This window comes from Onychostruthus taczanowskii, unplaced genomic scaffold, assembly GCF_017590055.1.
Source record: "Onychostruthus taczanowskii isolate IOZ18803 unplaced genomic scaffold, ASM1759005v1 scaffold36, whole genome shotgun sequence".
Taxonomy (NCBI): domain Eukaryota; kingdom Metazoa; phylum Chordata; class Aves; order Passeriformes; family Passeridae; genus Onychostruthus; species Onychostruthus taczanowskii.
The window spans coordinates 1,857,640-1,870,944 of NW_024501015.1; the positions used below are offsets into that span (position 1 = coordinate 1,857,640).

Consider the following 13,305-nt stretch of genomic DNA (forward strand, 5'->3'; position numbering starts at 1 on the left):
GTGAAGGAGATGTTAGGCGTGTTTGCCTTGTAATTCAAGAGGCATCAGTGACTCGAGACATCCCCCGTCCAGCTGAGCATGCCTCTGCTGTGTCCTGCCACCCAGGTTCTCCTCACAAAGGCTCCTCTCCCTTCCCCACCTGCTGTTCACTTGACATTTCTTGGAACAGATATTATATTTACCTGCAAGAGCTTTATTTTGTACCGGGGTGAGGGGGAGGGAGGGACGGGACGGGGATTGGGCCGGAGAAAGAGGGGAAAGGACGGTGGAATGGGCTGGGGTTAACACCAAAAACACACTGGGAACCATCTCCCACCCCATCAAGCAGCTTGGGGTGGGAGAGGGAAGCAGGACAAGCTTAGTGCCCAGGCTAATTAAATGCGTGGTCCTTGGAGAGGGGCCTGCAGTGTGAGGAAATACTGGTTAAAGAGAGTTTCTGCTTTTGAAGGGTGCTCTGTTTACTTAAGTGTCAGCATCCATCCCGAGGTGAAAAGGTTAGCACTTGACCCAGGAAGTTCTCCTGTTTGTGCTTCAGAATTAGATTGGGATCATAAATTCCTCCCAGTTACAGAAAATGGAGAGAAGGGCCTTATATTGTCTAAAAACAATATTATTTGAGCATAGGAGAGGAAGAAGTTTTGTGTAGGAAGTCAGATTGGGCAGCCAGAGCTCTGATCTGACAAAACAACATAGGAGGGGTTGTGAGACTCTTACTCCCTTTCCCCCTTGGAAAGACCCCAGTAGAAGAAAAGAAGGGAAACCAAAGTGCTGAGCCCAGGCTGTGACTCAGCGCTGACGTCACGCAGAGGTAGGCAGACGAGGGCTACCTGAAAGTGGAATATATTTATTACAGACATTATAAGGACCCGTAAATCCTGCTCTGGACTCCACCACTGGTGGAATTACAGAGACTTTCATGATTGTACAGAAAAATCAGGAGGACATTTTGCTCACACACGACAACTGATAGAACTCAGTGTACCCGCAGTACAGCAAAGCACGGTGCGTCATGCAAAGGTCTGGACACCAACCACAGAAATTATACATTCATTTGGCCATTTGTCACATTCACGAGAAGTTTGAACAGACATCAAGTCTAAAGGAAGGTTACTATGAAAATAGGAAGAGGCGAGGTCATTTGGATGGTTGTACCCTTCAGCTGCACATAATCCAACACAGCTTTTGGGGCAGGGGGAAAAGGAGAGGGAGCAAGCACACAGGGCAAGGTTTAAAAAACCTAGTGCAATTGAAGCCTTGTTTGTCACATTTAAAGAAATAGCGCTACTTTTTTGAGGTATCTGCTTGAGCTTAAGAAGTTTACTTGATACGGTCGTCTACTTCACCAATATAAAAATGGATCCAGTTTGGCGAATGCACTCACCCTGCTTAACCTGATAATCGAAACATCATTCTAGAAAAATCTGTAAAAAGATAAATCTCTCGGACAAAGTATTTACAAGCAACAAACTCATTGACACGAACAAAGAATACATTAAATTAAGGGGATGAAAGTCCTATAAGTCGTGTAAACACTTGCAATAGTGCATCTCTTTGTGAGGTTATTGACCCTAAATAACCTGTCTTTCATTCAGGGAAGCTCGGTGGAGCATCCTCGCCGTGGAGGAGGGAGACCCTTACGCGTATGCCAACACAGCTCCACCAACAAAAAAGGAAGGGGGCCCGGGAAGAAAATTTCCCTGGCACTAAGGCGCCGGGACCCGGCGGAGCCGGCACCCCCGGGGCCGGACGGCGGCGGAGGTAGCGGGGGAGGGAGCGGCAGCTCGCCGAGACCTCTCCCGGGGATACCGACCGAGCGACCGACCGAGGGACCGACATCACGGCGCTGGACGGACGCGTGCCGCGCTGGCGGGGGCGTCGCGCCGGGGCCGTCGGGGCGCGGCCGGTCTCAGTTGGAGGCACCGAGCGTGTCCGAGGCGGAGGAGGCGGGCGAGGCGCTGCAGGGCGAGGAGCAGGACTTCTCCGACGAGTCCTCCGCCTTCTCCTCGCAGCCCGTGGGGGTGGCGGGGGAGATGGGCAGCAGCCCCTCTTTCTCCCGTTTCTTTTGCTTCATCCGCCGGTTCTGGAACCAGATCTTCACCTGCGTCTCGTTGAGCTGGAGGGAGGCGGCGATCTCCACCCGCCTGGCCCTGGTCAGGTATTTGTTGAAATGAAACTCCTTCTCCAGCTCGGTGAGCTGCTTGGTGGTGAAGTTAGTTCTGACGGTGTTGGGCTGCCCCACGAAGCCGTACTCGCCAGCCTTGCCTGCGAGGGGACATTCAGCGGTAAGTAAGTGAGCGGAAATGATTTATAGGCGATGTAATCAATATGTCCACACCGGCTAAGCGATAGGGAGCAAGAACTTCTTAGGATAAGAGGGAAACCCCGGCAGGGTGAGTGATGGAGTGCGAGGTGCTAAACCGGAGTCAGCCTCTAGTGTCAGAGCAAACTTGATAAGTGGTTTATGAATTACCAGAAATATGACCACGGGAGAGGAGGAGAAGGGGGAGTCAGGAACAAGTGAGGAATAAGCGGCACCGGCTTTCAGCTCCGCCGGCAGGCAGCCGCGACTGCTCCCAGAGATGCGGGCCGACCTACCTGCCCAGAGCCCCGCGGTGTACCGCGCCTCTTTCCCCGCACCCTCGGCGGAGAGAGAGAGGAGCGGCCCCCGCCCCGGCCCTCCCGCCGGCCACTGACCTGTTTTGGGTGGGTTTCTTTTCACTTTCATCCAGTCGAAGGTTTGCGCCGGCGGCGAGGTCTCGCTGGAGGGGGAGCGGGCGTTTTCCCGGTGGCCAGCGTGGAGGGGAGACAGGGCATGGTTGTAGGTGCCCAGGGGCAGGCTCTGCTGCTCCTGCCCGTAAGGGGGAGGCACGTACTGAGCGGAGGCCCCCGCGTAGCCCTGGTGCGGCAGCGGGTGCTGCGCAGCGGCGGAGGAGGAGATGCTCCCCGAGTACACGGCGGGGGCACAGGGAGGGAAGCCGCCGCCCAGCTCCGCGTCCTGCCCCAGGGGGTAGGGGCCGTACGCCGCTCCGAAGCCCTGCGCGCCGTAGGTCGGGCCGCAGCCGGGGTGCGCGTAGGACACCCCCAGCCCGCCGTGGTGCTGGTAGGCGGCGGGCTGGGCCGGGCTGTGGTGGTGGTGGCGGTGGGGGCTGATGGGCACCCCGCGGCCCGCCAGGAAGCGGTCCTCTCCGCTGCAGCTGCCGGCGCTGACGGCGCAGGGCTGGAAAGTTGTAATCCCGTGGTCGGGGTGGTAGGCGCGGGCGGCGCAGCCCCCCGCCTCGCCGCCGAGGACGGGGTACTCGAGGAAGGAGCTCATCCTCGCCGCGTCCTTCTGTCACGCCGCCACCGGGTCTTCAGCGTCCGGCGGGGCCGCGCCAACTTTCCCACTTCCTCCATGGGGCCGGCAGGAAAATGACACGAAGGCGCCGGCAGCGGGCAGGCACGTGGGGGGCGGCAGCCAATGGCTGCGGGGCCCGCGGGGCTTCCCCGGCTCCCGTCGCTGATGCAGCGCCGCGTCGGGGGCATTTAAACGCCGAGCGCTCCGACCGCGCGGCACCGCGGGCCGGGGAGGCGGTGGCGGTGGCCCCCAGGGGGTGGGGGCGGGCCGGGCCGGGCCGTACACACACACCCCCGCCGCGACAGCCCCCTGGGTCTCGTCCGCCAGCTGAGAGAGGAAGGCAGGAGAGACCTGGAGGCTGCGCCCGGCCCGCGGAGCCCACCGGCCGTCCGCTGCAGGGTGAGTGCTGCTGCCAGGGCGCCCCAGCGTCACCCTGCTGTCGGCGCTGTCAAGCTTGCACCGGGCACCTCTGCTGCGCACCAAGCCCCGGCTAGGACAGCGGCGGGGGGTGGGGGTGGCTAGGGGACGCGACTGGATCCACGGCATGGGGCGAGGGATGGGGCGGAGGGAGGCAGAGACAGTGCTGAGAGCATCAGCCCTTGGGACGGGAATGAGAACGGAACGGTGGATGCGGCTGGGGACTTCTACCGGGCTGGGAATTAAGATAAGGACAGGAATGAAGGTAAGGATAAGGTAGAGAATAGGCATGGGACGGAGGATACGGATGTGGATGGGATGCGGGTGGAGGTGGAGACGGTAACAGTGCCGGTGCCGAGGGGTCTCGCCGGTCCAGCCCCGCCGCAGTCCCAGCGCGACGCCACGCCAAGAGTTAAAGGGGCTTGTCCAGCCGCATCACCAGGCGGCCGCGGACATTAGCATGGAAATGAGGCGCTTTTGGGACTGACGGCCTTTGTGCTCTCCCAGGCCACCCTCTGGCCCTCATCCCTGCTCCCCCTGCACCTCCGCCGGGCTCACCCTCGCCAGCCTAGGGTTGGGGTAGGGAAGGAGGAGCCGGGGGCAGGAGGACGAATGATTGGACGGGGGCCCGGGGGCTCCGCAGCCCATCTGCTGTGCTCCCGCAGAGCCGCTGCAGCCCGTCCGCCTTGGGACAGGGTGGGGGGACGGCTGTCCGGGGTGTCGCGGGTCGCAGCCCTAGGAGGCGACCCGGGACAGGGGCAGAGGAGCGGAGGAAGGCGCAGGGCCCACCGCCCCGGCCCCTTTGTCCCTGCGCTCCACCAACCGGGTCGGCAGTAGGGAGAGGTGGCAGATGGCCAGTGGCAGAGGCGGCCCCAGGACCCTCGGGAACCGCGCTGAGCATCGGCTCCAACCCACCCCTCCCCAGCACCGTGGGGAGGTGGGTCAAGAGATGGGTCCGTGGCCAGAGAAGGAGGGATGGTGGTGAGATATGGGTTACGACCTCATGTGCGGTTTACGTATGCGAAAAGGGAAAGGGGAGGTAAAGGCCGGGCATCCGTCTGTCCCAGCGCACCCAGCCGTCTGCAGGCAGAAAGGACGGGACCAAAAGTCTTCAAAAGCAGTTCTGCGAAGCGTCAGCCTCGGAGAAAGATGGATGGAAAGTCATGTCCCCTGACACTAGCCCCAGGAGGGGCTACCCCCTCTATTTCTGCAGGTGCCGACTCTTAAGTCCCTCTGTTCTCACGCTCGATCCTTGCTTGTTTTGAAATCCAAAAGGCTCTTCCACCCCGCCACCACTCCCCGCTCACGAATACACACTCACACACCCACATACACACCCTCAAGCTCCTCCCTCCCACACGAACTACAACACAACAACTCTAGGTGCAAAGTTCTCCTTCCCACTGCTGTTGGGTCAGCCCTTATCCCACGGCATCTGCACGGCCGCTCTACTGCCAGCCAAAACCCAAGGGCGCCTCTCTCCACCACGCGTCTACCCCGGTGCCCTCAGTATGTCTATTTGTTCTGATTTACTACAGAGGCAACGATGGTTAAGGGCCCTCTGGAAAGGTTCAGTTTCTTAAACTGCAGGGGGGCGGAGTGGAGGACAAGAGCAACAACACTCCAGAGGCATTTATGATATTATACTGCGCCAATTTTGGTTATGGTTATAGCTGTAAACACATTTATTTCATTCTTGTAAACCAGTTGTGATAAATACTGCATAAAGCAGAGAAAAGAGACAGCGATTAGGACTACTTACTAATAAAAGGGCTGACATCTTCTCAGTGCTTTTTCCTTCATCCAAGAAAAAAAAAAATTACTACAAGTAGATCCCTTTTACCCGCAAATTCCGATGAATCACTTTTCTTACAGTCTCCAGCATCCTGAAATCCTTTTTTCTCTGCCTTTTTGGTGCCATTGTCTCTTGTTGCATTGTCTCTCTGGCGGGGCTCTCGGGTTTTGCTGCCCGCACTAAGCATGGGGGCAACATCATGAGAAGGGTCGGAGCATGGGAGGAACACACACCACACCCTCCCTCCTCCGCGGCCAGGCGAGGGGGAGCTACTGCCCCTTCCCCCTGCCCTCAGGCCATCCCGGCCCCTCCGCGGCTTCGCCCCGCGTTTCCTGCCACGGAACTGAGGCTGAGGGGGCGATCCCGGCTGTTGAGGCTTTTCCGTGGGAGTGTGCCCCCGCTGTGGCCCCAGAGTTCACCCGGAGCCTCGGAGGCGGCTCCTGCTTGCTGAATTCCCCCATTTATTTAAATTGAGTTTGTGAGAAGTTTAAACCTTGTAGAACGTTTCCTTTTTCTTTTCCTTTTCTTTTTGTTTTATGTTTCTGGGTTTTGTTTGGGGGATTTGTTTTATTGTGTGGGTTTTTTTTTTTTAGTTCGTTTTGCTTTGGTTTTCTTTAAGTGTAGTCAACATCCGGAAATCTGGGCACAAAAGAAACCCCAACCCTTACATGAGCGTTGCGGTCCAATTTAACCCAGTGGCAGAGGAGTGAAAATGCCGGTGAGGCTGCTCGCTTTCCGCAGGGACATGGCTGGAGCAGAGGGAAGGAGGAGAACCGAGGCCGAGGTTTCACCGCGCCCGCAGCTCAGCCAAGCTGTTGTTTTAAAAGAGCAATAAAAGTGAATTATGACTAAACGCCTTCTCACTTAATGGTTTTAGACGGGGATCCCCAGCCTCGGCAAATACGTAAGAGGATTTTTATTTGTGAATGTGTTCCTGCAATTGATCTCTTTGATGACATTCTCATTCATAGAAAGAGTTTGATTTATGGCTTTCGGAAGAATTGCGTTCAGCCCTTCCAGCTATAACCCACGCATCCCAGCTCCACAGCGTGCTACGGGGCTGGGAGACAACACTGCTCGCACGGACGGACAGCGGAGCCCCGTTCTCAGCCCCCCAGCCAAGCCCCACTCGCTTGTGTAATGCAGCCACCCGCACTCACTCACTCCAGCAGCCGCGAACATCCCCGCCCGGGATGCCCCGGCCCCGGAGCCGCAGAGCCCCGCTGGCATCTGTTGCTCCGTTTTAGCCCGAAGGACGGGGCTCACCCTCCGCTTTGGGGCTCGGCAGCGCCGGGTGGCAGGCAATTCGGTGGAGATTCCTGAAAGCCCGTCTATGCCGCCTCCAGCAGAAGAGCGGGGAGCCCGAGGAAATTGTAACTTTAAAGTCAGTTTCCCCTTTTCCTTATCGGTCTTTCACCTCTCAAGAAGGCTTACACAGAAAAATATGTTCGGGTCTGCCCCCGCACCGCCCCCGAGAAGGATGGAGTGGAGAGGCCAGTTCCTCCCTAAATATTTTTTTCTTCCCCCTGCATTTCTGCAGCCCTTTTGATTTTACAGGCACTAACTTCTCTATTTCCTCTCCTCCTAGGGCTGATTTATTGGATTACTCAGCACGTGAGAAGTAACCAACTACATTCTTTGTGAGCTCTGATATTTTTTAAGATACGTTTTCTGAAATATCTTGCTGGCTGCTGAGCACTACTTTCTAGAAAACCAGGATTATTTTAATTTTTATTTTTTTAAAAAGCACCTTTCCTTTCGTTCATGTAACAGGCTGGTTTCTGCAGGAGACGCTTATCCTACTGTGTCTCTCTTACGTTCTGCCTGTAACAGAGAAAGTCCTCGTTCATGCTTTTGTTACAGCTGAGGATTTCCAAGCTTTGTATCCTCACAGAGATAAGATGCCACATTTATACATTAAAAGGAACAAATCTCCATCAAACCTGTGAACGGTTGTAATTTCTTTAGTTTGTTTTTCCTTCCCTTATGAGAATCCTTATAATAAAGAAAATGAACGAATTTTCCTCTCTAAAGTGTCCTAAATTGCCAAAAGGGAAGAGCTCGTTGTCAGAACGTTGGATTTTGATTATTAGTAAATTAATAGTGGAAGGGATGGGGAGAGATACCCGTCGTGTTATCCATCTTGAAAGCAAAGAGAAAGAAAGGAGAAAGAAAAAGAAAAAAGAGAAAGCTCCTTGTAGCAAACAAGAATTTATTCTACCAAAAATACTTATGACAACGCATCCTAATGTAATACAAAAATAAAAAGAAAGTGAAGATACATTCCTATATGATCACTTTCTTACAGACCTCATATATTGCTTTCATAGAAGGACCTAGAATGTGGCTAGGTTAAAATTGAACACAACTAAAACTTCATAAGGAACGGCAAAATGGCATATCAGAGGGAAGTAACAAACAGAAAATAGTGAAGAGGGAAAGGGAGGGGAAACATAAAATTAATTCACTGGGGGGAAAAAAATTAAGAAGAATAAGGAGGAGAAAGCAGGACCCTGGGAGAGGACTTCTTTAATTTCTTAGTAATTCAGATGCTGCAAGTCAATTGTGGTGAGTGTGTCTGTAAAAAAGTCAAAACTGTCAGCAGAGATATCTACGGGACTGTCCAGAGATCCTGGCAAACTGGGCGAAACTGCATCTGAAAGCTGTAGGCAGGAATCTGTGGAGAAAACGTTAAAGTCCTGTAAAGAAGGGACATCTAGGGCCTCAGGACTGTCATTGTTCAGGCCAGCTGCACAGTTCTGGGCCATTGTTGAGAGGCAGTTTTGAACAGTGGGTGACTGATGTTGAAAATGTTTCAGATTTTTCTCATTGCTCGTTAAAGGCGAAACGGGGAAAGTTTGGGATTCGCCATTGTGCGCATTCTGAGCCTGCTGCTGGGAGAGGGCATTCTGCTGGAAAGCGTAGCCTTCCCGCTCCAGGAGAGCGCCGGAGACGTTGCTGAGGGCTTGCTCGAAGAGAGATTTCTCCTCCTCCTCCTCTTCTTCCTCGTCCACTGCTTTTTCGGGGTCCTCTAAGTTCTTAAATTTCCCCTCGCTGTTTTGATTCTCCTTGCACTGGGTCTGTCTCTTGTGCTTCATCCTCCTGTTCTGGAACCAGACTTTGACTTGTCTCTCAGTCAGATCCAGCAAGGCTGCAATCTCAACCCTCCTTGGTCTACAGAGATACTTGTTGAAATGAAATTCTTTCTCTAGCTCCAAAAGCTGGGTGTTGGTGTAAGCCGTCCTCAGGCGCCTAGATCCACCGCTACCGCTATCGGGGATTTCAAGGGGGTCTGTTAAAAAAAAGAAAGAAAAAAAAAAAAAGAAAAACACCACCACCACACGCACCCCAAAGCATCACCGCCCGAAGAGCCAAAGCAAAGGCACACGGACACACATACAAAACAGATAAATGCACGGATTGAATTTCAGCACCCCAGCTCATCGCATCCCGGGGGGGTGGGGGGGAGTGCTCTCTCTGCATGTATGTGTCTATATCTATATGTCCATATAGCATAAAATAGCAACTGCAACAAAATGGCCGCCTTTGGATGCAGTAAACCCATTGTGTTGCACTGCTGAGCGCCCGGTGCTGCGTGCCCCTCGGCCACCTCCGCCAAATCGCTGCCTCCAGCTCCCCAACCTCCCCACACCAGAGCAAACTTTATATTAGCCATACCGCAATTTATAATTAATGCATCAGCTGCTTAGCTGAGCGGGAGCAATCTATCACTCTTCATTACTGTCAAATATCCTAACTCTAGGACGGCGAGACAAGAGAGGTCAGCTCCAACTCAAATAAATCATCCCGCATTAGGCAAGTTTGGGGAAAGTTTGGGTTTCCATCGAGCCCCTCCAGCTCCGTCCTTCCCGCTCGCCCGACCTCCGCCTCGTCCCCCCGCGAAGCCGGGGGGATGCGGGGAGCCAAAATAGCGGTCCGGCGGGGCTGGCGGCACGTCTTTGGACTGACCTTTGTGGCTGAGGCAGGCAGGTCCAGCGGCTGAGGCGGAGGCCGAAGCGGGCGGCAGCGCGGATCGCTTGGACGCCTTTTTCTCTTTCATCCAGGGGTACTCCGGGGGCGGCGGGGCGCCGGCGGGGCCCGGGCTGCCGCTGCGGCCGCGGGGGCTCGCCTTGGGGCGACCGCCGCCGCTGTGGCGAGGGTGGCTGCCGGGGTTCAGGCTGGGGATGGTCTGCTCGAAAGGAGGAGGAATCAGTGTCGAGTGTGAAAGCGTCGAGTTCTTGATTGATGAACTTTGAAATGTATCACCGACAGGGGGAAAAGATGTCAGGCACTCAGCAAGCGATGGCTGGCTATTGATAAAGCCGATCTCTCGCTCAAATGCGAAATTCATGGCCTTCAACTGGCAGCCCCCGCGGAGAAAAAGTTCCCTCGGATTCAGGGGCCTCGGGGGGAGGGGAAGGCCCAGGAAAAAGGAGAGAGAGGAGAAAAAAAATATAGCATAGAAGATCGCTGGTGGGGTGTTTTTTTTCTAATTCACTGATTACAGCCGTATGGGGACCGTGCTACTATTAAACTATTGAATTCATGGAGACAAGGTTGAAATTGGACCGAATTGGCTGTCACATGATTGCCTCTGCCCAATGACAATTTGGGCTTTAATCAAAAGAAGCCACTGTCTGTTTGATTGATCCAAAAAAGTCGGGAAGGAACGCCTCATTGGGGGCCAGAAAGGCTTTATTTACACTTTTTTTTTAAAAGGGGAAATGATATCTCGAGTATCTATCCCCTTGGCGTCCTAATCTGAAATGATCGGGGGTGGGGAGGAGGGTGTGTGTGCGTGGATATGTTTGAGAGAGGCTGCGAGAGTGTGCGTGTGTGTGTGTGTGTGTGTGTGTGTGTCTCTGTGTGTGTGTGTGTGTGGCTGCTTGTCCTGCAGCCTGCTGCCTTCCTCGCATCCACCCGCACACTCTTCTCTCATTGTTTGGGACTGTCAGGAAAACGCTTTGCACCTCACAAATCATTTAAGCACCTCAATCTGACGCCTTGAGTCATTAACAAAGTAATCCATTAATCTTCAAAGTTTTGACACCGTCAGGCCCCCGAATAAGAAGTTGCACCCAGGCAGGAGTCTGAAGCAGAAGGTCTTGATTTTTTCCTAGGAATAGCACTTCCTCCAAAACTAGTTTCTCCTTCCCGACCCAGCCTCAATGGGCTCCATTGTATTTTTTGTTTGTTTGTTTGCTTGGCTTTGTGTTCTTGTTTGATTTATTTCTTTATTTTTTCCTTTTCCTCTTTTCCTCTTTTTTTTTTTTTTTTCTTCCTTTTTGGTGGCTATCGGGTGTACAGTATGGAGAACAATCGGTCGCCGGTGCTGAGCCATTGTTTATCAGGATCTTCCTCAGCAACCTTGCTTCGAGGGGAAGAGTCACATAGGCAGCAGCCCGGGCGCTTCATGACTTCCCTCTCCAGTTGGCTTCCCGGGATTGGACCGTAACACATAACCCTAGGAGAACCTCTCTGGGCGAGCCAAATCTCGAGGCTGCAAACGCGTCTGGCTGTTGCCTCTTAAAAAAAAAAAAAAAAGTATATATCCCGTGCCTTAGCTTGCAAACGATACTCCCGTCTGCTGGCATAATTTGCTTAATAACCGTAGTAGGCTGGGTCTGGTGAGTATTTTCGATTACCAGGAAATATATGGGCTGGTAGCGGGTTTGTTTTCAGGGGGCCAGACAGAGCGAAAGTGCTGCGGGGTTCTGACTTGAGAGACGGCACCCGCCTCCGATGCTTGGCTCTTGCCGCCGCCGCCTCCAGTCACCCCTGCCAGGTCGAGGCAAGTCCCGAATTTGGATGCTTTTGGCATAATTTTCCAACCATACTGAGGCGACAGGGAGAGTGATGACAATGATGGCCACAATCACCAACCCGATGAATCCTACGGTCACAGCCGTCCTAGACAGCCCGGACGGGGCTTGCTTGCCCGTGGAGCCCGGGGTGCACGGCGGGGTGGGGTGCGCCGGGGGCCGGGGGAAGGCGCTTCCGAGCCGCTCTCCGCGTCCTCCAGGAGCCAGAAACCATCGCCAGCGCGATGAGATGCCGTCTCGCTTTATTTTCGGAGTTGCCAAACAGGAGTCGGCAACTGTCTTCGTAATTATATTAAAAAAAAAAAAAAGAAAAAGAAAAAAATAAAAAATAAAAAGAAAAAAAGAAAAAATACGGGGGGGGTGGAGGGAGGGGAAATAGAAAACAAGACCCAAGCACTCAGTGGATCAGTCTGCGTCCAGTCTGCACGAAGTGCATTTTAAAAATCGGTTTTAAGTTAATGCACCCACAAGATATAGCATATCTGCGAAGGCATTGGAGAGAGGGGGAGGGGAGGGGCCGAGAGGCTTTAAATGGGCTTTTTGGTGGTTGCTTGTTTAAATAAAATATAGAACGAGACTTGTCATTTAATCCCTCAAAAGGGATGCCTTACAAATATCGATGCTGCTGGAAAATGCAAGGGGTTTAATTTTCTTGCTTTTAGTCCAAACAAAGCTCTGGTGGTGTCTGCCCGCGATCAATCTTGGCCGCCAAAAGGTTTGACAGCTACTGGCCCTTAAGAACACATTTAAAGCTTCTTGCTCTTTCCAAGATCAAATGTGGCCGTGAAAAGAGGCAGAGCAAGAAACGCAAGTAAACAAGGAAAAAAGCTGCTTTTAAAATATGCTGGCAGAGGACTGGGCTGCTTGTGGGAAAAGTCCGGTTTTATTTTGCTTCTTGATGCCTACGTTTTCTTTTCTTTTCTCTGATTTTTTTTTCCCCCTCTGGAAAATATTGGGATTAAGAGCAGGATGACAAATAATAAAGAGAGAGGTTTGGACTTTAACCAGGCTTTGTGAGTAAAACCTGTGTGGGTGTCTCTATTCTGCACATTTGTTTCTTGTGGTCAACCTAATACAAAAACCACCTGGAACAAAACCTTTGCAGAGAGGACGCGAAATTCTTGGGAGAATCAATTACTTCTGCCTCCAGGGGCATCTTTTAATCGGACGAATCTTAAATGCAAAATTACAAATTCTTATTTGCAACCTACAGGCTCTGAAGAGAGGATTGAATACGGTTTATGGAAAGAAGGGGGGGGAAATCGCCTGTATTTTTCTTTCTTCGGGGTGGGAGGGGGGTGAAACTGCAACTTCCTTCTATTTGAACATTTTCCTAAATGCAATTCGTGGTGCTAAAGGAACCACGCAGTAAGTATCGTGACTGTACCGTTACCTTTTGTTGTATCTAACCTAACTGATCCGAGAGCTGGGGGGGGGCGGCTGGAATTTTATACGGGCGCTCCTTTGAAACGAGCATTGTCTTGCAATGTTGCAAAAATGCTTCCTTCGCCTACAAAAGTAATAATCAGTCGCTGGTCTGTATTGTGTAATAATCAGATTTCAGTGAAAAATATTAGCCTACATAGCCTTTCCTTCCACGGTTACATGTCTATATATACAATAAACAGCACGGTATAAATCTATTTGCTATCCTTTTCTTTGACTGGGCATGCTTTATCTATTTATGCAGAAAAGTTCTATATAGATTCAAGGATGCATGACAATGTTTCAGCATCAGGCAAGGATGGTTCTGGGAACAAGGTAAAGCCCAAAGATTAATAATATTTCAGCATGAGACCAAAATGGCGACATTTTTTTTCTGTGCTCTAAAAGATACAGATGGTGAACAGCGTGCGTTATTATCTACACAGCATAGGAATATGTCTTTATAAACGTGCAGGGTTATATTTTACCTAGTCTATTAAGGTCCGTTTTGA

At 52.6% G+C, this 13,305-nt stretch overlaps 2 protein-coding genes across 2 annotated transcripts; both read right to left on the reverse strand.

The window, feature by feature from the left end:
• Positions 1-856: 856 nt before the first annotated feature.
• HOXA1 (homeobox A1) lies at positions 857-3,329 on the reverse strand. Its single transcript, XM_041411565.1, has 2 exons — positions 2,695-3,329; positions 857-2,262 (listed from the first exon to the last, which is right to left on the reverse strand). Exons 1-2 carry the CDS (start codon positions 3,311-3,313, stop codon positions 1,907-1,909), a joined length of 975 nt encoding a protein of 324 aa, XP_041267499.1. The 5' UTR covers positions 3,314-3,329; the 3' UTR covers positions 857-1,906.
• Positions 3,330-7,667: 4,338 nt separating this feature from the next.
• HOXA2 (homeobox A2) lies at positions 7,668-11,228 on the reverse strand. Its single transcript, XM_041411557.1, has 2 exons — positions 9,516-11,228; positions 7,668-8,838 (listed from the first exon to the last, which is right to left on the reverse strand). Exons 1-2 carry the CDS (start codon positions 9,895-9,897, stop codon positions 8,084-8,086), a joined length of 1,137 nt encoding a protein of 378 aa, XP_041267491.1. The 5' UTR covers positions 9,898-11,228; the 3' UTR covers positions 7,668-8,083.
• Positions 11,229-13,305: the final 2,077 nt, after the last annotated feature.